This window comes from Rousettus aegyptiacus, unplaced genomic scaffold (assembly GCF_014176215.1).
Source record: "Rousettus aegyptiacus isolate mRouAeg1 unplaced genomic scaffold, mRouAeg1.p scaffold_m13_p_6, whole genome shotgun sequence".
NCBI lineage: Eukaryota > Metazoa > Chordata > Mammalia > Chiroptera > Pteropodidae > Rousettus > Rousettus aegyptiacus.
Window position 1 is genome coordinate 75783252 of NW_023416309.1, and position 20811 is coordinate 75804062.

At 54.8% G+C, this 20811-nt stretch overlaps 1 protein-coding gene across 2 annotated transcripts; it reads right to left on the bottom strand.

The window, feature by feature from the left end:
* On the bottom strand, window positions 1-19121 carry SMTNL2 (smoothelin like 2). Of its 2 annotated transcripts, XM_016138794.2 has the most exons (8): window positions 18641-19121; window positions 11097-11187; window positions 10372-10605; window positions 9695-9770; window positions 8526-8705; window positions 7422-7539; window positions 6881-7032; window positions 1-790 (listed from the first exon to the last, which is right to left on the bottom strand). In XM_016138794.2, the coding sequence occupies exons 1-8, from the start codon at window positions 19037-19039 to the stop codon at window positions 664-666; spliced, it is 1377 nt and encodes a 458-aa protein (XP_015994280.2). In that variant the 5' UTR covers window positions 19040-19121; the 3' UTR covers window positions 1-663. The 2 variants fall into 2 exon arrangements, with proteins under 2 accessions (XP_015994280.2, XP_015994281.1); XM_016138795.2 differs by lacking the exon at window positions 10372-10605.
* Between the last annotated feature and the right edge of the window lie 1690 nt (window positions 19122-20811).

Consider the following 20811-nt stretch of genomic DNA (forward strand, 5'->3'; position numbering starts at 1 on the left):
CCCCCGAAGAGCCAAGGTGACTGGAAGGTCATCTGTTGCCCAGGACCTGGGAGTGATTAAACTCTTTCTTCCCAAGACTTTGGTCTTCTTTGTCAAGCTGCTGATTAAGCGGTCTCTCTGTTTCCTGGCAGTGGCCCAGAGGGAGGGAGGAAAGGAACCTACAATAGTGTGAGGAAGTAAAAAACTCTGGGTATTTTGATTAAAAAAACAAAACAAAAAAAACAAAACAAAACAAAAAAATGCTTGGTAATCAATGTAAGTAACGCTGTGAAATCAATATATCAGATTTACCAGAGGGGAAACTTGTGAGTTAGCATTCTGGGATCTACAAACAAGCTATATTTTTAAGGAAGATAATTACTTAGCACCAATTTCTCTCTCTCTCTCTCTCTCTCTCTCTCTCTCTCTCTCTCTCTCTCTCTCTCTGGTAATTTTTCCTTTCCTTCAAGCCCCTGGCTGTGATCAACGCAGTCGGAGCGCAGCTCAGCGGTGCTTTAATCAGTAACACAGCTGGGCAGGACGGGAGAGCAGTCACACACCACAGGACAAACAGCGCTCACGCCAACATGCAACTCTTCTCGGGGCCATCCTGACTCAGGGAACACAAGGGGCCCCGCAGTCTCCTCCTGGGGTTGCTACGTGGCGCTCCAGGCCTGAGGGGCTTCACTCAAAGCGACGCAGGTGGTTGTACAGCGACTGGACGTAAGTGAAGACACACATGGGGTCTGGCTTGCGGCCCATCACCATCATATCCTCCACCTCAATGAGGCGCTCGCAGTTGGCCAGGTTCCTGAAACACAGAAGCCCCATCAGAACAAGGGTCCTCACAGTCAGCCAGCCCCACAGCTATCATCACCACCCCGGGACAGAACTCAGCCTGGAGCTGGAGGCTCCCAAGGGGCCTCTAACAGAGGATTTAGATCACCCCAGGAGAACCTTTTGGGGTCACTCACTCTAAGACAGTGTTTCCCCAACTCCCACATTTGGGAACCACCTATGCAACTCATATTTTGATGTAAAATATGGAAAATTAAATTTCACTTTGAAATTTCACTGAATTCTAAAAAAATAACTTATATTAATTTAGTCTAACTTTTATTAGCACCAATTTCTCTCTTTAAAAATAAAAAATATTTAAATTTCACTAAAAAATTCAGTGTATATCAGCAGTATATGGAAAATCAGCATGAACTAGAAAAATGGACAGTAAGTCCTCATTTAACCTCATGGGTAGGTTCTGTGTTTAGAGAAATGACGTATAACAAAACCAACTTTACCATAGGCTAATTGATATAAACAAGAATTGTGTTCCTACATCATCTCGACATTATAACAAAACAATGATATTCAAGGACCTGATGTAAAAAGAATAAAGCAAAAAATAAATTCACCCATATGCTTCCTAATACAGTGTTCCAGGGTTCCCAGTCTTTTTTTCTTCCCCCATATCAATAAGTGCATGACTATCAGAGTTTCCATTCCAGCCCCATCCTTACCAGCTATACGACTTTGAGCAAGAGACTTAGCTTCTCCAGGCCTCAGTTTCCCCACCTGAAATAACGGCCACTTCAAAGAGCGGTGTGAGGATTAATGAGCTAATCCATGCAAACAAGATGGAACACTGACTGCTTGGCTTAATAAACGCTGTTTTTATCATCATGCCTCGCTTTAAAAAGCAGAGGGGATCATTGGAGAAAAAGAGGCTGAAATCTGAAATCTAGATAGCTGGCTTCAGATCCTGGCTCTACCAGTTGCTTCACCTTTCTGTGCCATTTCCTAGGCAGAAAAATCAGACTCCTGCCTCTGCTCCCCTTCCCAACAGCCCCTCCCCTCATTGCTTGTTTTTGGGAGATTGTGTGTCTTCCTGTGCCTTGTACCCCAGAGCTTGTAAAGCAGTTCACATGGTTCATGCAGCATTTTCTGCCAGTCCCCACTGACTCTTGGGCTTGCATGCTCTAAAGACAAGGACCATGACATTAGCATAGGGTCCTGTTTCATGGTGCTGGCCTGACACCAGGCCTCCTATCAGAAACCAAATGTCAAGGTGAAATGGAGACATCTGTCCCAGATCCCATTGCCACCTCCCCCTCAGTTAGGAGCAGGCGTCCTGTAAGAGAATCCAACAGCTTTGTGGCAAATGGTTTGGCCCAAAGAACGGACATCCCTTGCTCCCCAGGGCTCAGTGTCACGGAAGTCAGCACTCTGACAAGGACAGGCATGCAAAGGTGCTTTGTCAATGGTCAAGCATTGAAAATATGAGTTCTTCTGAGAATCATCCAGAGACCTGAGATTCACCTTCTTCAGCTATCACTTAGCATCTGGTGACTTCCTCCTCACCTACAGCACAGAGAGAGCACCGCCCTCCCTCCCAGGGCTGCTGTCAGAGGATCTTAGGTGTTTGAAAGCAGGCTCTGCACGTGTGCTCAGGGTATCACCACTGACAGCTGCGGCCTCAGCAGTCCTCCTCATTAAATGAGGGCAGCATTAGAACCCTAAACCTCTGCGTTGGAGGAGAACTGAAATATCCTTCAAACACTCTCATCGGAAGCACCAACCACCTCTGTGAAGGCCCTACCCTGGCATGATCACCCGAAGCAGCCTCCGCCACCACTCCCCCTTCTCAGGGAAGGGGCCCCTCATTTCTTTCAAGGGCAATTCAAATCCCTCTGCAAGTGGCACTGGCCATGACAAAGTTTTCCCTTGGTTTCTCATGTTCTTTTCCTTCTTGGTACTTTATACCTATTGGTCTCACAAGGCTAATTCCACCCTCCTCCCCCTACAAAAGAGCCCTTCCCATGTTGGAGAATCTTCATATCCATGTCTTGCCCTGCAACTAAATATTTCTGGTTCCTTCTCTGCCCCAGAGGGTACCTGGGCCCCTGTCCACTGAGCTGGTTCTACTTTTTTTCTCACCTTCTTCACAGAGGGTACCCAGAATTGCTGGCATGTCCCAGGTATTGTCCAACCTGTCCAGGGAGAGCAAGCTGACCCTCTTCTTTATTCTAAGGGCTGCATCTACTCTCCTAGTGATGCCAACCCTGCACGGGCAGCGAGTCTTGGAGATCAGGGTGGCAGTCGGGACTGGCGCTAAGGCCTCGTCCTGGTGTCGCCCTGTACTACCAGACGGGAGGCCATGGGCAAAGTGCTGGCTTCCCCGGCAAACAACCAGGCGGCTGAGCAGAGTTCATCTGGTCCCCACGCCACCCCCACTCACCACAACGGTAATGATAAGATTGCCAGAAGCCGCGGACACAGCTCGCGAGAAAGGGTATGAGAAAAAAATGATGATCGGCCCTGACTTTTATAAAAATATTTCCATCTCAAATATGAGGACCAATTGTCTTTTAAATTAAAAAAAAAAAATACTTTTGTAAAAATGATACATGCGTGTTTTAAATAACTCAACATGAAATAGTCCAAAAGAGAAAATACAGACCACTTCAACCATCACCACAGAGCAAGAACTAGAGTTAACATCTTTCTGCCTGCCAGGAATTTTAAGTGAATTTACTTAGCCCCACCTTGTTTGGGGTTAAAAAGGGCTTAGAGGGTTTTCTCCTGCTCCAGTCTATTGTGATCTTCAGCCACTGGAGGGCTGGCCTGTTAGGGAGATGGAGGAGGAGTCTGAGGTGTTATTTTTACTTGTTTAAGCCTTCTCTAAGACTGGGATGCCAGGGCTGGGACTGCAGCCTCCTATTTGGTTTTAGACAGAGACACATGGGCACTACAAATAGCCTGGAAGCCCCTTCTGCTCAGGGTAACCCGAGAGCAGAGCACATTCCCCACAGGGCAATTGGGAGCCTCAGGCCGAATGTCTGGCTCCATGGGAGATGAGGGAGAAGGGTGCAGAGTGTAAAGTACCCATAAAAGGGGCTGGTCCTCCAGCCTTCCAAGCCTTGAACACCTGTCGGACAAGGGGAGCTCATTTTGCTGTCAACACCGCATCTCTCACACAGATTAGGCCACAGGGAATATTTGGGACTGTAAATTACTGGGAGGAGGGGCAGCACAAGCCACTTTTACTCTACAGGTTCCTGATGCATCTCTGTGCTTTTAAGGCACTTGCTCGCAGAAGGGTCTGGAAACTTTTCTCTCCTAGTGTGAGGCGGACCCAGTGTTTGGAGGCCCGGTGCATGTCCTCCCTTCCCTTTCAAAGGCTGTGCCTTCACCGGAACCCAGGCTCCTCTCCCCACCCCCCACCACCCCCACTGCCTACACCCAAACTGCCTTTCTGAGCACCATCCTGCTGCCTGCATGGCTCTGGGTGGCTCCGAACAGCCCCGTGTGTCTGCTTGGCTTTGGCCTGCAAACCTAAGGAACATATGTAAAGACGCTGGTAGCCAGTACCCTCAAGCAGATGTCCCTGTGCTTTCTTTCCAGCTTCTCTAACCAGCTTATTGTCCAAGTAACTAACTGGGTGATCTAAGTCGCTGTCCTCCCAAGAGGCCTTGGAAACGCAGGCCCACCTCCCCAGCTCTCTCCCCTGAGTACCTGTGAGATAATCTCCCAGATGACTCATGAGGGGAGGCGCCTTCCCAGACTCTGAGCAAGCTCCCGGCCTAAGCCTGCTCTGGGTGCCCCTCCCCAACCCCTCCGTCAGCAGAAAAGCAAGAATTCATCTTAGGGGCCCCACAGACCATTCTCCCCTCCTCAGCGGGGAGCAGGCGCAGGCCACAGGGAGGCAGGGCCAAGTTTTTTGCCCCCACTATTTGCTCTGGGGAGGCAAAACCTGGAGCAGCCTCCACCACTGCTCCCTTGGGCTAGGAACAGAAGAAACATCTGTTTGTAGTCTGGAGGCTCTGTGAGCTCAAACCTCGTGCTGGGAAAGCAGAGCCTTGAATTTCTCTGGCTCTGGCTGCCAAGGGAAGCTGTGTTCCCTGCGAGCTGGGGCACAGGGCTGCCACCCCGTGGCCCGGGGCCTCCCTCTCCCTCTACAACCCAGCCTGGTCCAGGGCTGAGAGTGACCAAGGCAACAAGGGCATGAGCTGGCACTGCCGGGCCCAATGGACTTGATGGAAAAGAACTCTGTAAGCCAAGTGTGGCCTCACCCAGCCAGGGTGGGTCTTGGGGTGCCCATATCAGTGCCCCAGCCCTGCATACTCTGACAGTCTGAATTTTGACAGTCCCCATTTCTAGACTTCAGGCAGCTGGGCCTCGTCCTGGGGAGGCACCCCTCCCCAGCATCGTGCGCTTGGCTCTACTTCACCATCGTCTGGATCCAGTTGCATAACACACTCCGTCCAAAGCTGTTTCTGCAATTAGGATGACAGCTAATCCCACACAGCCAAGAAAAAGAAGGCTTTTAAAGTATACAAGGAGTTCTTATGACCCCAAGGGGGCCGAGTCCAAGCGCGTCATCCGAGACAACACAACAGGGGCAATACTCATGTTCCAACGACTCGGGCCAAGGAGCTTGGAGCCAGGTCTCCGTTCTGCCCCCAGAGCAAGAGCGGCTGCGCAGAGAGGCCTGGGCTCAAGGTGAGACCTACGATACCAAGTACAAGTCTCGTCACCTGCGGTTTTGACTCCTTCCCCGGCCAGGCTTGGGTGGGCGTGGGGGGCTGGGATAAGGCTGGGAGGTTGGGCCGGGAATGGAGTCCGGAGGGCAGGCAAGGCCTTGGGTGAGGGCTCCTCCAACCCGACAAGCGTATGAGAGCACCTCCTGGACACAGGCACTGGGATGCGGACAAGAAACAAAGGTGGCCAGGCACAGACGGATAGCAGAGGCTTATGTCACAGGCGCAAAGGTGGGCAGGGGGGCAAGGGAAAATGAGAAATGTTCCCTCCAGGAAACTTAGCTTCGAGGAGTCTTTCCTTCCCTCTGACCTTCCTCCCCTTATTCCCATGAAGCTTAGCATCAGGCAGCCCGAACACTCTCCTCTGTGCCCCTGGCTGCCTGGGGCCTCCCCGGACCATAACAATGGCTCCCCTGCACCTCTGTCTTCAGCTTGTGTTTAGCCAAGAGAATGCCTTAGAGTGAGGGCAGAAGAAAGGTGAGGGCAGAGCATTTATCCCCGCAGCTTCCTCCCTGCCAAGTCACTGTGAACTGGTGACATCCACTGCCCAAAGCACAGTTCCTATCAGCCGACCCTCTGCACACAGCTATGCTCCTCAGTTCCTGTAACTTCAGGCTGATTAGCTCGAGGGTCCTGCACTGTGCCTCATTCCTGCCTACACCTTTGTAAGGAGTCCCTCGCTGACTCAGTATGATGCACCCCACCAGAGTCCTGGCAGATACATCCTACCCCCTGAGCTTCTGATGCTCGGGGGGGTTGCCTTCAGACAGCAACCAAATCCCCAGCTGGCTTCCCAAGCACCTTCTGATCCCAGAATTACCCCCACCCAATCTTCTCTCTAAGAGTAGGTTTTAAGGAGATAAGCAATTTCATATGAAACACTAGAACAACATTTAGGGAAGCGAAACCTTACTGGAGATATTTTAATGGCCCCCAGGCAGATATAGTCATATATATTTAATTTCCTACTGGTGAGCAGCTGTGGCTTACCCAGGCAACTGCATCTATCCACTAGCCCAGGGAGAACAGACTCAGTGCTCCTGGGTCTCTATCGCACTGCCCATCATGCCCTGTCTGTGGCTGGTTTCCCAGACTGTCCACCAAAGTCCAGGCACCCAGCAAAGAGAGTAGGTGCACCAAAAAGAGAACCCAGCTCCACTGCCCAGTGCTGGGGGACCCAGGCAGATCCCTGCCTCCAGGCCTCTGTCACTCCATCTGTACAGCAGGCAGACAGACGGGATGGATGCGAGGTCCTCGGCTCCGCAGACGGCTGTCCCCTATCCTGCCCGCCCCTGTGCTCACCTGGGCAGAAGTCGGGCTCAAGGACTGTGGGGGCTGGTAGCCAGAGGGGCCGCCATACTCACTCGGCCATGGTGAAGGCCAGCTCAAAATTCTTCTGCCGCTGCGTGGGGCTCAGGGCGCTATAGTCAAAAGCATCAGGGAAGAATGAGTGCACCAGGGCGCAGAATGCCATCCCATCGCTCCAGCTGGAGGAGAAGTTCTGCAGGTCCACGTGCTGTGAGCAAGGCAAGGTGCACCAAGGGAGGTGAGGGGGTACGGCCCCCACTGCCGCTCCCCACCCAATTCAACCCCACAAGCAGATTCTACCGGCCCCTTCCAAGGTCCACCATCCACCCAGCTCAGCCACAAGCTGCAGTTGCCAGACCTCACCCTGTAAGGTGCACAGACCAGTCTGCTCGGGTCCAGATACAGGACTCCTGGGATTTCTAAGCATATGCTACAGGTGGCTAGGTACCAACTGGGAAGACACAATTTCTCTATCTCTTACCCTCCACCCTAGCTTGAGGTTCTTGCCCTGGCCAGGGTAATAAGAGTGGGGGTAACAATGCTCAGTTAAGCCTCTGGCCAGGGTTCCCAGGGGCTGGGGCGGGACCCTGGGCTTACCTGGTAGCCAAGAGTCTTGTTGCGGCACCACTCGAGCAAGATCTGCTTGATGCTGCTGGCGCTGGCCACCCCGAAGCTCTGGGACCGCTTCAGCTTGGCCCGGGCCTCACCTTTCCCCCTGCGGAGAGAGTGCAGGCCTGCTGTGGGGGCCACCCTCCAGCTGCCATCTCCTCTGAGAGGCAGGGGAGTCCTCAGCCATTCCCATACCACCCGGAAGATGACCCCACCTGCTCTGCTCACCCAGGGAAGCCACTTTGTCAGCATGCATATGGACCCCTCAAGTCATATCCAGGTGTGAGTCCCGCATATCAGCTACACAGCCACCCTTGGTGGTGTCTGCTAGACCATCCCCCCCCCCTTGGAATCAAGGGTCACCTTGGGACAGAGGACCTAAGCCTGCATGGCCCTCTGCTCCCTATCCCACCCTTCCTCAGGAGCTTCCCTCTGAGGCTGCCCATGCTGATGGTTCTCTCCTAGCCTAGAAGGATGCTGTCCTCCTCTGGGCCTCAAGGACATCCCCTAATGGCCGAGATGAGGTTTTCTGGGCTGGTGGAGACACTCCCTGGGTCTGTCTCCCTCACTACAGTTAAAGCTTCAGGAGCCAGTAACGGGTCCTTTCACTGTCACAGGCCCGGGAGGCCTCTTGTAAGCAACAGATATCATTACCACGCATTGACGGGGGGCCAGATAAATGTCCAAGAGTGGATCCCATCTCTAATGGGTGGGAGTGGACTGGTAGGCACTTGGTCCTGTGTGTCTCTTTCCAGCTCTGCCAATCCCAATCAACTGCCCTTCTGGTCTTCCACTCACACCCAAAAATCAAAGGGGCTACAATCCACGTGCAGTACGGGCAGCCCTGGGGGCCCTCTGGGAATGGGGGAGGGAGGAGGGCTTTCATAAGGTCTTGCCTAGCTCCCTGACCCCCAGCCTGCCTGTGGCCCAGCGCTGACCTTGTGTCTTGCCTGAGAGGTCAGTCACATCTTGGGGAAGGACCCCGAGGGAGTAGGACAGGGCCAGTTTTGCTGTGCTGTGCCTTCCTGACCCAATTCTGGGTCGGGTTCTACTCTGGGGACCTGGGTGTGGTCTGGGGACCAGTGTCCATACTTGCCCACTGTATCCTGTTCCCACTTCTCAAACAAGGCCTTCCGGGACTGCGCACTCGACGTGCGGGGCAGCGTCTGGGACCTCACCAGCTCCCGGCGGCGCTCCCCCTGCCGATGGGCCTGAGCGGTGGCTGGGGGCTGCGAGGATGGGGGCGACTGGGGTGGTGTCACCAGAGCTGGGCTGAGGAGAGAACCGCGGAGTCGGAAACAGAGGTCCAGCCATCACTAGCTCACGCAGGCCCCGGGCTGGTTCCCCCCACTAAGTGAAGTGAGGCAGGAATGGGGGCTCCGGTGGCGGTGGCGGGCAGAAAGCAAGCGCCACTTGCTCCAGTCTCTGACCGGTTAGGCAGGTTTTCTGAACTGAGCCGCTGTCTGAAGCGGCCTGACCAGCACACCCAGCTCAGGGAGGCGGTATGAGCCCCCTTACCTAGATGAGAGTGTCGGTTCCCGGGGTGGGGAGGGGGCATCCTCCTAGGCAGGAGGTTCACCCAGAAGCAGACCCACCAGGTCCAGACTCCCCTCCGCCACCACCACTAGATAAGACCCCCTTTGTTTCACCCTCCAGAACAGTTTGCCATAAAGTCACAATTCTTTTATTATTAAAAGGAAAAAGAAAGCCAAGCCAGTCCCCCATCCCCACTCCCAGCTCCAGTCACAGTCCAGCTGGCCTGAGGGAACATGGGGACATCATAGGCCAGGAGGAGGTCTGCACCACAGGGAAGCCCCTGCAGGCCTGCCCCAGCCCATGGCTCTTCAGGTACTTCCACAGTCCATGGGCAGGAAGCACCCCAGCTCTGAGGGACCCCAGTCAGGATGGATGGATGAAGAGGACAGTGGGAAAGCCCCCTAGCCTCCTTCCTCCAAAGGGACTGACAGACTTGCTTTCAAGGGTCCCCGGAGAGACCAACCCGTAGCCATATTTCTCCCAACAAAACTCCAATGGGTAGATTTGGAGCATGATAGTGCTCTAAATGAGGAGCCCCACTCCCTCATTTGCCCTGCTCCAATCCTATCCAGCAATCCCTTGGAGGCACCAAGCCGAGAAACATGCCTCCTCCTGGGGTCAGCACAAGGAACTCCCTGCAGATGGCCTGGGCACCCTGAGTCCAAAGCAAAGCCCAGATGACTCCTGGGAAGCAATGACCCATGGGAACATGGGCCCTGACTCACCTGTCATTGTTCCTGCCTGCTGTCACTGCCCCGTAGCCAGAGCCCAATGTAGACAGTGAGAGAGAAGAATTCTTCTCTGTGGGACAAAGGGAGAGAGAGAAATAACAAGTCCTGGTCTCAGGGAGGGCCGGCCCCTGCCTGCCTTCCTCCTCTGACCCAACCCTGCACCCTTTTCCCAACATCACTCCACCGACAGGCAGGACCCCAAGCTAAGCTGGCCCCACCTCAGCCAACAGTTAAGGAGAAAAGAAGCTGGGAACATAAAAGCGGTCTTTTAAAGTGTCCCCACCTGTTTTTGAGAGCCTAGGGCCCAGGGCCTCCTGTGCTACACATCCAGAAAACACTCTGTTCCCAAACCCTCATTTTAGAAGCCCATACGGCCCCACCCCAGGTCTACCACTGAGAGGCCTAGGGGCAAGGGGGACTATGCCAAAAAGTGCAGAGTAAGAGGCCACCTTTTAACCACACCCTCTACCTGTAATAAAAGACACGTTTGTCACTCATGACAGGTAATGCTATTTCATGACATCTCTGGGAAGAGAGTCAGGCAAGGACGGGCCCCATTGGATAGAGCAAACCGACTAGAGAAGGGAGTCACAGTGACAGACAGAGGGGGTGCTGAGGCTTGGCCCCAGGTTTTCTGAGTCTCTTGCTAACCCCCAAAGCTCTTCTCCTACCACTAGGACTGGGAGTCCAGGGCGTGGTGGCCTCGCTGGGGCTCGGGCTGAGGACGGTGGCAGACGTGGGAGAGAGAGCCGTGGCGGAGGTCTCCCCAGAGAACCTCTCAGAGACGCGTGTGATGGCTGTGACTGGCTGGTGGGGCAGCCGCAAGGAGAGGCTCACGGGGCGAGGTCTGGGGGGTTCAGGTGCTGGGAAGGTTTGAGCGGCCTCGGGGGGTCCATCACCTGGACCTGGAACATGTGACCAGTGGAACGGGTAGGTGTCAGCCATGGTTTCCACAGGAGGACTCCCTGAATCCTCTTCCCAGCTCTTTTAAGAAGGCCTCCTTGACCACTCCGGCCTCCCTGACCTCCCCTAATAGGGACTTCCCACTGCTCCAACCAGAGCTGATAACAGCCCCAACTTCTCCTCGCTGCCAGATCAATGAAAACTAGTTGGCTTGTCAGTCTACTCTCTACTCGGCTCAGTGCTTGGACAATTCCTCAGCCCCTGCTTGCATTCTTCCAGAAAAGGGAAGCTCACCACCTTTCAAGATTTTCCTATGTTGGAAAAGTCTACTGCACATAGAATGAGGCTGCTCTCCTGGTGACTTCTCCATGTGTTAGGGTTAAGGCTCAAGTCCCCCCTCTCAGCCAAAGGATGGCCTGGCACAAGTGCATGGCCACCAAGTCCCTGACCCCCAAAGCTAGCCATCTACCCCTCCTCTGTGCTCGGCCCCTACCTGCCCCTGGTTGGTGTCCATTCTCAGTGATGCATGAGTTTGAGGTCCGTTTCATCTCCGACTCAATGAATTCATCATGATGATCCACACTCTACAGAGACAAAAACACCATGGAGGCCCAGTCAGCCAGGGCCTGCTGCCTACTCCCAAAATTGCTCCCCAAGGCCCTCCTTGTTCTGGCAGGGCAAACACTCAGGTGTGAGAGAGACAGCCCCCGGGACATACTGTGTTGGGCCAAGGATACACATCAAGCTGGGGTGGACTCAGCCCCAGCTGCTGAACACCTGAGGTCTTACAAGGCAAATGCCTCCACTGGGCTCATACAGAGCCCAAAAATGCTAGGGAAAAAGGTCAAGACAGAGGGTTCCAAAGTAATGTTCAAGGAAGCCCCACTCATCACCCCAGGATAGACCAGATGACCAGGGTCAGGAGAGCCCAGCTCCAGCTCACTCCAGGTGAGCAGGCTGGCGTGGCTGAGCAGCTAAAATCCAGAGACATACGTAAGGTTCTTCTGAGCCAACGACGGGTGCTGGAGCCCTCATGCTGAGGCCTTTTCGTTGGTTGCAGTGTTAACAAAAATTTGCCAGGATGTCCAGAGCACAGGGGCTTTATTAGCTCCATGTGGCCCCTCCGTCCACTCTAGACTGCAGCAGTGGTAGAGGGGTGCAGAGAGAGCCAAGACCAAGAACCAGCGGGGAGGCCTGGCACCTTGACTGTGACACCAACCACCAGGTGACCTGAGTCAAGTCGTGCCCCCTCTGGGTCTCAGTTTGTTTCAGATATGGAGGAGGCTATGCAAGTGCCATCTGAGCATCTACCAAGTGTCGGGCTCTTTTTCTGAGCATGCCACTTATACCAACTTGCTTCTGTCCTGCCAGGTAGGTGCTACCAGCCCATTTTACAGGTGGAACTCGAGAGCTCAGAGAGGGGGATGTGCACAGTCCAAGGTTACACAGTGAGAAAGAACCACAATTCGTGACCAGGAGGGACATTCTTCTCAACCATGGTCCTGCCCTTCTCACTGTGAGGGAGGAAGAGAAGGCTCAGAATGTCTTAAGGCTGCTGGGGCATCTGGCAAGAGAGCATCCTAAGGCAGACCTCTACCACGGGTTCTACTAAAAACGTACAATGGATGGCCTGAGAGGCTAACTGTACCTCTCCCTAGATGCCTCCAAGCTGGCCCCCTTATCTATAAGGTTCCAAGGTGACAAAGGCCCATCTCTGGTCCCAGATGGCTCTGCTACTCCTTCTATAAAAGGTGGCCACCCTACCATGGAAGAATTAGTCTGGTGGAGAAACCAGGACCTCGAGCCAATGGCACCAAGGCAGCATGAGGGTTTGTGCCTAAGACAGACTTCATCTAGCCCAGGGGGGTCAGTGATGCCTGAGCCAAGTTTAGAGTAAGCCAGGTGGACGAGGAGGAAAGGCTATTCGAAGCAAAGTGACTAGTACCTGCAAAAGCTGAGACATCAAGGTACAAAGCATCCTGATCCAGTGGCTAGAGAAGCACAGCACAGCCCAAGATTCCAGTCCCGAGAACTTGGACTTAACTCCTTGCACAAAAAGGAGTTGAAGGTCATCAGCTCTGTTTTAGGAGCATCCTTCAGAAGGCAGCAGGAGTGTGGCATGGGAAGGGGAACCCTGATGGCCAGCTATCCCACTAGTCCCAGGTGGGATCGTGGGGTGGGGAGATGGAGCAGTAGGAAAGCGAAAGGCAAGAAGGACTCAAGAGTTTTAGGGAAAGTGAGTGGATGTGGAGGGAGAGGAAGATGCCACGGTGGCTTTTCCAAGCCTGGGCTTCAGGCCTGAATGACGTGGCTAGGAAGGGAGGGGATACTAGGGGGAAATGACTCCAGTTTGAGACATGACTAGGGTAAGGTGCCCTGGGGCATCAGGGAGTTGAGGCCAGGAAGTAGCTGGATATTTGATGTGAAGTATAGGAGGAAAGACAGACAAACAGTGGAGAAACAGGAGTCCTGTATCCAGAGCACAACAAGGAAAAGCCGGCTCAGGGCTGGCAGGGCCGGGGATAAAGCACCACATTTGAAGAGCAGAAGCAGCATCTACAGATGAGCATGAGAAAGGGGCAGCCGGGCAGGTAGGTAGAAAACCAGAAGAATGTTGAGAAAAACAAGTAGAAGTATATCAAGAAGGCAAGCATGTCAGCAGCATCCAAAGGTAGCCTCAGATCACGGAAAAGGTCAAGGTGAGATCTAAAAAGTATCCATTGAGTTCAGCAAAAAAGAGGTCACGGTTTAGGAACTGAATCAGCGGCAGGTGTATGAGAGAGGAGATGGCCTAGGGGAGAAGCTGAGGAGAAACGGAGACCACACAGTAACTTGGCCATGAGAAGAGAGAGGGTAAGAGGTTTAACCCCAGACGGAAGGGGTAGGACGACATTTACAGGTTGAGAGAAAGGATCCAGCAGGGTGAGGGCACCTTCTGTGGAGTGGGGTGGGATCTCTGGGGAAAAGATAGAGGACAAGAATCAGAGCCTAGCCTTGGAGAGGTGACCGCTCAACTTCTGATTCAGGAGGACAGAGGGGAGGACCCAGGCCTACTCGCAGGAACAACAGAGAAGGGTGGGGAGCATTTTCAGGCACCCCAGAGTGGGGAGGGTACCCCAAGAGCCACACACTGCTAGCTTGAAGCCAACTCAGCAGTGGGTGGAGAAATGGCCAGTCCATCCTGAACCCCAGACCCCATCTGTCACCAAGTTCCACCCAGCTCTGGGGTCTCCATGTCCCCCCTACCCCCCTTGCTCTGGTCCAACAGGTTCCACAGGTCCAGGCAGGGGCCTGGAGGGACAAGCTGATGGTGATACCATTTCCCCAGGAATGTGGGTCTCTAGGAGTGGCAGGGATGGGGGGGGGGGTCGGGTGGGGGAGCAGGGTGGGGGCAGGGCACAGACATCTGCCCCTGCACGTTGCAGACCCACAAACCCCATGATGCCCCAGGGGACCAGACACCACAACCAGACAGGAAGAAGGTTCTGGACCAGCAGGATTCCTGCCAAGGGGTCTCCACAAAGCAGAGAGGAAGGGGATAGAAAAGACTCATGCTGGGAGGCTGGACTATAGGTGGGTGGGGGCCCGAGCCCTAACTCCCAGGTTCTCCTGCCCCTTGCTCACCCATCGCCGAGACTGGAGCCACTCCTCACCCAAGGAGGGCTCTTCTCACACCTCATGCGAAGGGGCTACTCAGGGACCACCTTTCCCTGTGGAAGGGTCACTCTTGACCTTACACCTAGACTAAAGGCACTAGCAGAGTCAAGGCTTGGGACTTGGGCCTCGTCCCCCAACCCAGGGCTCTGCCCACAAAGCACTCCGGCCTTCCAGCAGGCAGAGACAACAAACAATTCAAGACAAACTTGTCTTCCAGGACCTGGGGCAGGGTGAGCCCTGACCCCACTGTCTTAGCTGGATGAAGGAGAGGTAAAGGGGTGCGAGTGGGGTAACCACCCCAGCAGGACCTGAGCCCTTAAACCAAGGAACCAGGCTGGGCTGGAGCAAGCACAGCTCTGGGTCCCAAGCCATCCATGGAGGCCTCGAGCACTGTCTCCCAATAGTGTTCCTTTGTTGGAGGGCAGCCTGCCCGGCCCCCAGGGAAGGGAACCAGGGACATAGCTCTGTGTGCTGGGTACAGATCTAGAGAGCCTTGGGGACAGGAACTGATCCTGTTGAGCTGGCTCTAGCACCCCCAAGACCCTCATCTGGGCTTCATTTTAAGAAGGGGAGTCTTCCTGTGAGGGAGCCCGGGCCTAGGAATGTTAGAGATAAAGGCAGGGGATGCAATAAGCCTGATTTCAGGGACCATCTCACTGGAGAAGTTTTGAAACATTTTTGTGAGGGCGGGAATGATATTGAAGCTCTCGGTGCAGGCTGACCCCACACGGGTTGATGTGTGGACACGGGAGCCCACGCCTGTGCCCAGCACAGTCCATGTTTGACCAGATCTCCCACCCTAAGCCAGTTAACACGATGTCCCACCCTCCTCCTCACTCACGCCATGGTTTTAAAGACTCAATTCAAACTTCTCCCCATAGCATTTAACTCCGTTATCACACAGTGTGTTTGGGAAAGGAAGGCAGATAAGGCGAGTCTGGTTTCTTTCACGGCCAGGGCTGACACCGCTCTCCTGGCAGTAGTTCCTGAGGGACTCCACTGCCTCAGTCATGGGGACCCAGCAGCTCCAGCTCAGCCAAGAGGACATTTCTAAGGAACAACTATGGCCCAGCCTCCAGGACCTGGCCTGGCCTCAGGTTGCTGTCATTCACTGCAGGCCCCCAACCAGCTCCCACAGAGAGCTGGGTCTCTGTGGACACTTCTGTGAATGGACTGGGCTGATGTCACTGTTGTAACTACCCAGTTTGCTCAGTCTGAGAGGCCAGACTGGACTGTGCCAACCCCCCTTGGTTTAGATACAAGGACACTGAGACCTAGCTGGGAGGAGGTGCCCACAAGGCCACACTGCAAATGTGCCAAAACCAGCTCCTGCCTGCTCCAGGGCCTCCTTCAGGGAGTCTTCCCTGGTTACTCCCACCCCACTGCCCTGCCCTCTCCCGCCTCCCAAGCCTCCTTGGATACTTCTGTCTCTTCACAATCTGGTTCCTATTGTACCTGTCTTAGCCAGATTAGCAAGATCCTTTGCAAGATCAAAGTTTGTGTACTCAGAAGTGGATTATTTGATTAACCCTTTCTGCATTGAGTTCAGGGCACATCAATATACTGAGTAGGACCCACCACCAGCTCCCACAGCAGGACGCAAAAGGGCCTCCCAATACCATTGCTTGTTACAGAGGGGTGGTGTAACACCAGCCTCCACAATGCCTGACCACAGCCACCACTGGCTAACATGTGTAGACGAGACCCTTACACCCAGACCCCAGCTCTGTGACACAGACTTGGGGGTATAAGAGGCCAGAGAAGTAGCAGCCCTGGCACCCAACCATGACCCTGTCCAGTCTTGCCCTAGAGCCCTGATTCCTTGTTCGTGACCCGGCATCCGATCACACACTACTACTGGTCACAGCACACGAGGAGGAACATGTGGATGGCTCCACATGCTCCCAGAAAATGGCTGGGAGCCTGTGTCAGCACTCCTGAGAGGTGGGATGCAAGATAAGTGGGGACCTATGCTTCTAGTCCTGTGGGGGAGGCTGCCTCAGGCCCAGGAGGCCAGGCTAAGGAGGCCGCGAAGCCTTGGACCTCACTGGAGACTCTGACCATCCTCCTCCCATGGTGCTCAGCTGTGCTCGCTGTTCCACCTCACCCCAGGCCTTTCTTAAGTCCCAACCATGCCGCCATCCTTTTTCACCAGCCACTACAGCATTCCTGCTGACCTCCAACCCCTTCTTTCAGAAGACTCCCCTCTCTCCATTTCTAAGAGTGGGCTCTTCAGGGCCTCCTAGCTCCCTGACAGCTCCTCTGCCTCTGCCCAGGGCTTCTAGCCACCCTCTCCTTTGCACAACTGCCCCGAAGATTTCACCCACTCTAGGGCTTCAACTACCAGCTCTGCCCTGTTATTTCATTAATCTTAAGCCTTGACAACTCTTGGCACATCAGATCCATGACTCCACCTACTCTGGGACAGCTTCACTCTGGATGTCCCACAGACCCTCATGCTCAGCACAACTCAAATGTAACCTGGCATCTGCACCAGATCTGTGACCCAGCAGTCCCCCAGGCAGGGCTCTTCTCTCTGCTTCCCTGCTCACATCCAAAGACTATCTCACCCTGCTGATTCCCCCTCTAAGACCCCTCTCCAAGGTCGCCCCAGCTCTCCATCCACCCACCACGGCTCCTGCTATGACCATCCTCTCTCCTTGGACCATCACAATTAAGTCAGTCTGTCTCCAGCCACCTTCCAACCTGCCACAATCTATCCTGGAGAGAGCTTGCCAGATACAAGACCCTGTCCCCCTGCCTGCCCAGTGCCCCTCACCCACCATCCCCAAGAGGACCAGCTCAGCTCCGGTGATCATGGCGAACTCCTATTGAAACAGTTAGATGACTGGAGAGAATCCTCTCACGTATGTATGTGTATACATGTACATATATTCATATTCATATATATATGACTCTGGGAGTATTTTGTTCAAACTTGGTCAGATGCTTCCATGAGCAGACTTAGCAAATGAGTGTTAAAATAAAACCTCGGAAACAGCTGATGACACAGTTTATTAGGTACATGTGAGCCGATGGCGGCAACTTTATACCATGGAGATTCAGTGTGTCATGCTCACAGGACAGAATTAAGTGTGTCCATGTTTGCAGACACTTCACACAGAGCACTAGAACATATTTAAGTATCTCACAGTCCAGGGACAAAGCCCAGGTCCCTCGCCCAGCATCCACGGGTCCTTCACAACTTGTTCATCTGCTCAAAGCCACCAGGCTCCTCTCTGGCCAGAGAGTCCTTTTAGTCTTTCTTAGGTTGCATGCACAGTCCCCTGCCATCTACACTAGCAGCAACAAGCCCTAGGCCCTCAGCAAAAAGCCTTCCTGGGACACCCACTGGGAAGGGATGATAGTATTTGGAGCAGAACAACTGCTCTGGCTGCCTGCACGGTTGGTACTGCTTCATCGAGGGCCGTCTCCCACCCAGAATAAAACCTCTAGGGGCAGGGGCTAATCTGATTCCCCTCCCTCTGGTCTCCAGAGGTGCAGCCCAGCCTACACAGGAGACCTTTATGCCTGATGGATTGAACCAAGGAGGGGCAGCAGGTGCAGACTACCCAAGGCCTGGAAACCCAATCCCAGAGCACATACCTGAGCAGAGTGGAAAATCCTACCTAAAGGCCACTGCACACACCATGGAAACATTCTAACTAGCCACTCCAAGAGGCTTCGTGCTCAGTAAAGTGCCTGGTCCACACTGGCCTCTGCCCCACCCCCACGGAGGTGTGGGCCTCGGGCCAGTCACTGAGCCCAGGAATCTAGAGACTGCTTAAGGTTGATTTCTCTCTCTCTCTTCACGGTATGGGATTTGCCCCCTGCAATGCGAGTGCCCAAACAGGGCTGGGAACAGATTGCGTCCCCCACTCCCTCACCCCCACACACAGGGGCTTAAGTTCTCAATCTGGGTTAATCGGTAATGGAACCGTCAGGCCTCAGTGAAGCGGCAACCGTTGGGGGTGGGGAGGGGGCGGTGCATGAATGGAGGTGGGGGAGTAGAGGGTGCTGACCATTCCAACACGCCAGCGATGCCCCGGGCGGTTTGGAGCAGGACCTCAGTACCTAAGCCCTTAAAGTCATAGGACAGCGGGGAGAGGGAGACAGAACTTGGAGTAAACAGAGTCCGGCTCCAAAGAAGGGAGGGGGTCCGAGACAGGTGCAGCAGGCCGGCTTAGACAGTGCTTCTCTGCCTTCTCCAACTCTGAAGTGGCGGCTGGACTCCCATCACCAAGTCCTAGAGGCCGGTGGAGGCACAGCTCCCAACCCAGGAAATGCAAGCACTCGGGGCGGGAGCGGGGTGCGGGGCGCAAGGCAAGGAGGCGGCACCTGCCGAGCCCCACTTCCCCAGGGCACGCGCTGGAGGCTCACCTGGCTGCGGCCGGACAGCGAGAAGGTGGTGTGGCTGGCGAAGCGTGCGGAGCCCAGGCGGGGCGCGCGGTCCGGGACACCAGGCGCGGGCGGAGGACTGGGCGTGCCTGGTGTGCCGGGCGCAGGGGACAGCCCGGTCGCCAAGCCCAGTGCCTCCACCTGGCGCGTCAAGCGCTCGAGCTGCGCCTGCAGCCTCTGGTTGTCGCGCTGCAGCTCGGCCACAGTGCGCGCCAGCGGGCCGGCCAGACGCAGCGCCTCGGCCACGCGCCGCTCCACGCCGCGCTGCAGCCCCTGCATGTCCTCGTGCAGCGCGCGTACCGCGCCCTCCAGCGCCGCTTCGTAGCGACCCAGCGCCTCACTCACTGCACGCGCCTCCGCGGCGTCGGGGCTCGGCTCCATGGCCGAGCGGGGCACGCTGGCCTGAAAGTGGGCCTGGCAACAAGAGAAGAAAGCTCTTCAGCTCCCGGCCGCGACTGGCCACCCCAAGCTGGGCTCGCGGGAGCGGCTGCAGGAGGGGCGGGCGGAGGGCGGGGCGGACCCCGAGAGCCCGGGGAATGGTCGCCGTGCGGGGGCGGGGCAGCGGGGCGGGGGCGGGGCCTGCTCGGGGACACCCCCACCCCTGAAGACCCGTGGGTTGGCGCTGGGTGGGGTTCCCCAGAGACACCGAAGGAGGCGAGCTCGCCCCGTCTGTCTGCTCACATGGTGCAAGCCGTGGGAGAAGAGCTGAGTTCGAGACCCCTGACCCTGGAAGAGCGGCATGCGGCCTGGGGGAGGGGCTGCGGGCCCACAGGAAAAAGGCGTTGACCCTTAAGTGGACTTTTCTTTGGAGACCGCAGACGCAGGTCATGCATTATTTCCTAGGTGCTCTAGTCCTCAGGGCCCGGGTCCGCCTGGGAGTGGGGACTTCCCTGCTGCTCAGGGAGACCAGAGAGCAGCAGCAGTAGTCCCCAGAACTACCACCTGACCCTCACCCTGTGTCCGGCTGTCCTCTCTATGCTGTGAGCACATCTCACGAGCACATACTCACCTGTAGGAATTTGCCTGGAGTTTCTTGCACCTGTTCTAAGACCTAAGCGAGGAGACAAGTGCCTAGGTTCCCTCCCTGTTTCTGCAATTATAACTTCTCCCCTCCCAGCTCCAATCTTTGTGCCCTCCTGCTAGTGGTCAGTAGGGGCTCCAGGCTCACCAAGGGGCTTCTGTTAGGAGATCAAGAGAGGCTGAGGTCAGACAGAGAGGAAAGGGTGTGCTCAGGGCCTAATCTCCAAATCCTGGCATGGAGGACTTTGGGACTAATCACCCCCTCCCTCCATCAAAGTCTTGGTCACTGGCCTCTATTCACAGGTGGAGGCTCCCACCTCTCTTCCCTCTCAATGCTCCTTTTAGGAATATCTGCCTAAACCTAGCTATTCCTCCTTTCCAACATTCCTGCCCCCCAACCATCATAAGAAAGGGAAGAATGAAAACACTTATTCGTTCAGGATGATAGGATGATGGGCAAGATACTGTAAGTTTCCTAATATACTGTATTGTAAAGCTGACTTAAAATAAAAATGGGCACATCCCATCTTTCTGTGTACAAAAAACCTTTCCCGATTAGCCTTCTTCCCAGGCCTGGAACACCTGATGGAGGCCCTGTGACTGGGCAGGCACAGCCAGATGACTGCAGGAATGAGAGACCTGAAAGGCTTGTTCCTGTCACATTAGGCTTCCAAAGATGTTTGGAGCCACAGACCTCCTGGACAGGCCTGAGCTGCCCCAAAGGAGCTGGATCAGCCTAGCAGATGCTGAGTGCTGATCCCCCTTCCCCTTCCACTACGGGGACAGGAAGGAACGCTGGGTTACCTAATCCAAGCAGCCTTCCAGCAATTATTTCATGAGAAAGTCAAGTGCCAAAAGGCGTGCATGTTGCATGTGTGTGTGCGTGTGTGTGTGTTCCAAGTAGCTGTCTGGACAGGGTGAGCCAAACCGCTCCCTGCATTCTTTCTCTGGGTAGAATCTTTGATAGAGACCGTGAGAGACACTGTTGCTGCAGCTTCCACCCTAGATAACATTTATAGCCCCTACAGGTCTGGGTATGGGAGCCTAGAGTTGAGAGGCCAGAAAAGCCCTATCTTTTCCTTTGCAAGACCCAAAAAAGGACCACATGGGGATGTCTTTGGAGGGACCAGACA

Bases quoted from the DNA above. Each gene is read 5' to 3' on its own strand.
- SMTNL2 (XM_016138794.2), bottom strand. From the start codon at position 19,039: ATGGAGCCGAGCCCCGACGCCGCGGAGGCGCGTGCAGTGAGTGAGGCG. The intron at 7,540-8,525 runs GTATGGACACTG...CTCTCTCCGCAG, and splicing joins GAACAGGATACAGTGGGCAA to GGGGAAAGGTGAGGCCCGGG. The intron at 791-6,880 runs GTGAGTATGGCG...TCTGTGTTTCAG, and splicing joins CTGGCCTTCACCATGGCCGA to GAACCTGGCCAACTGCGAGC.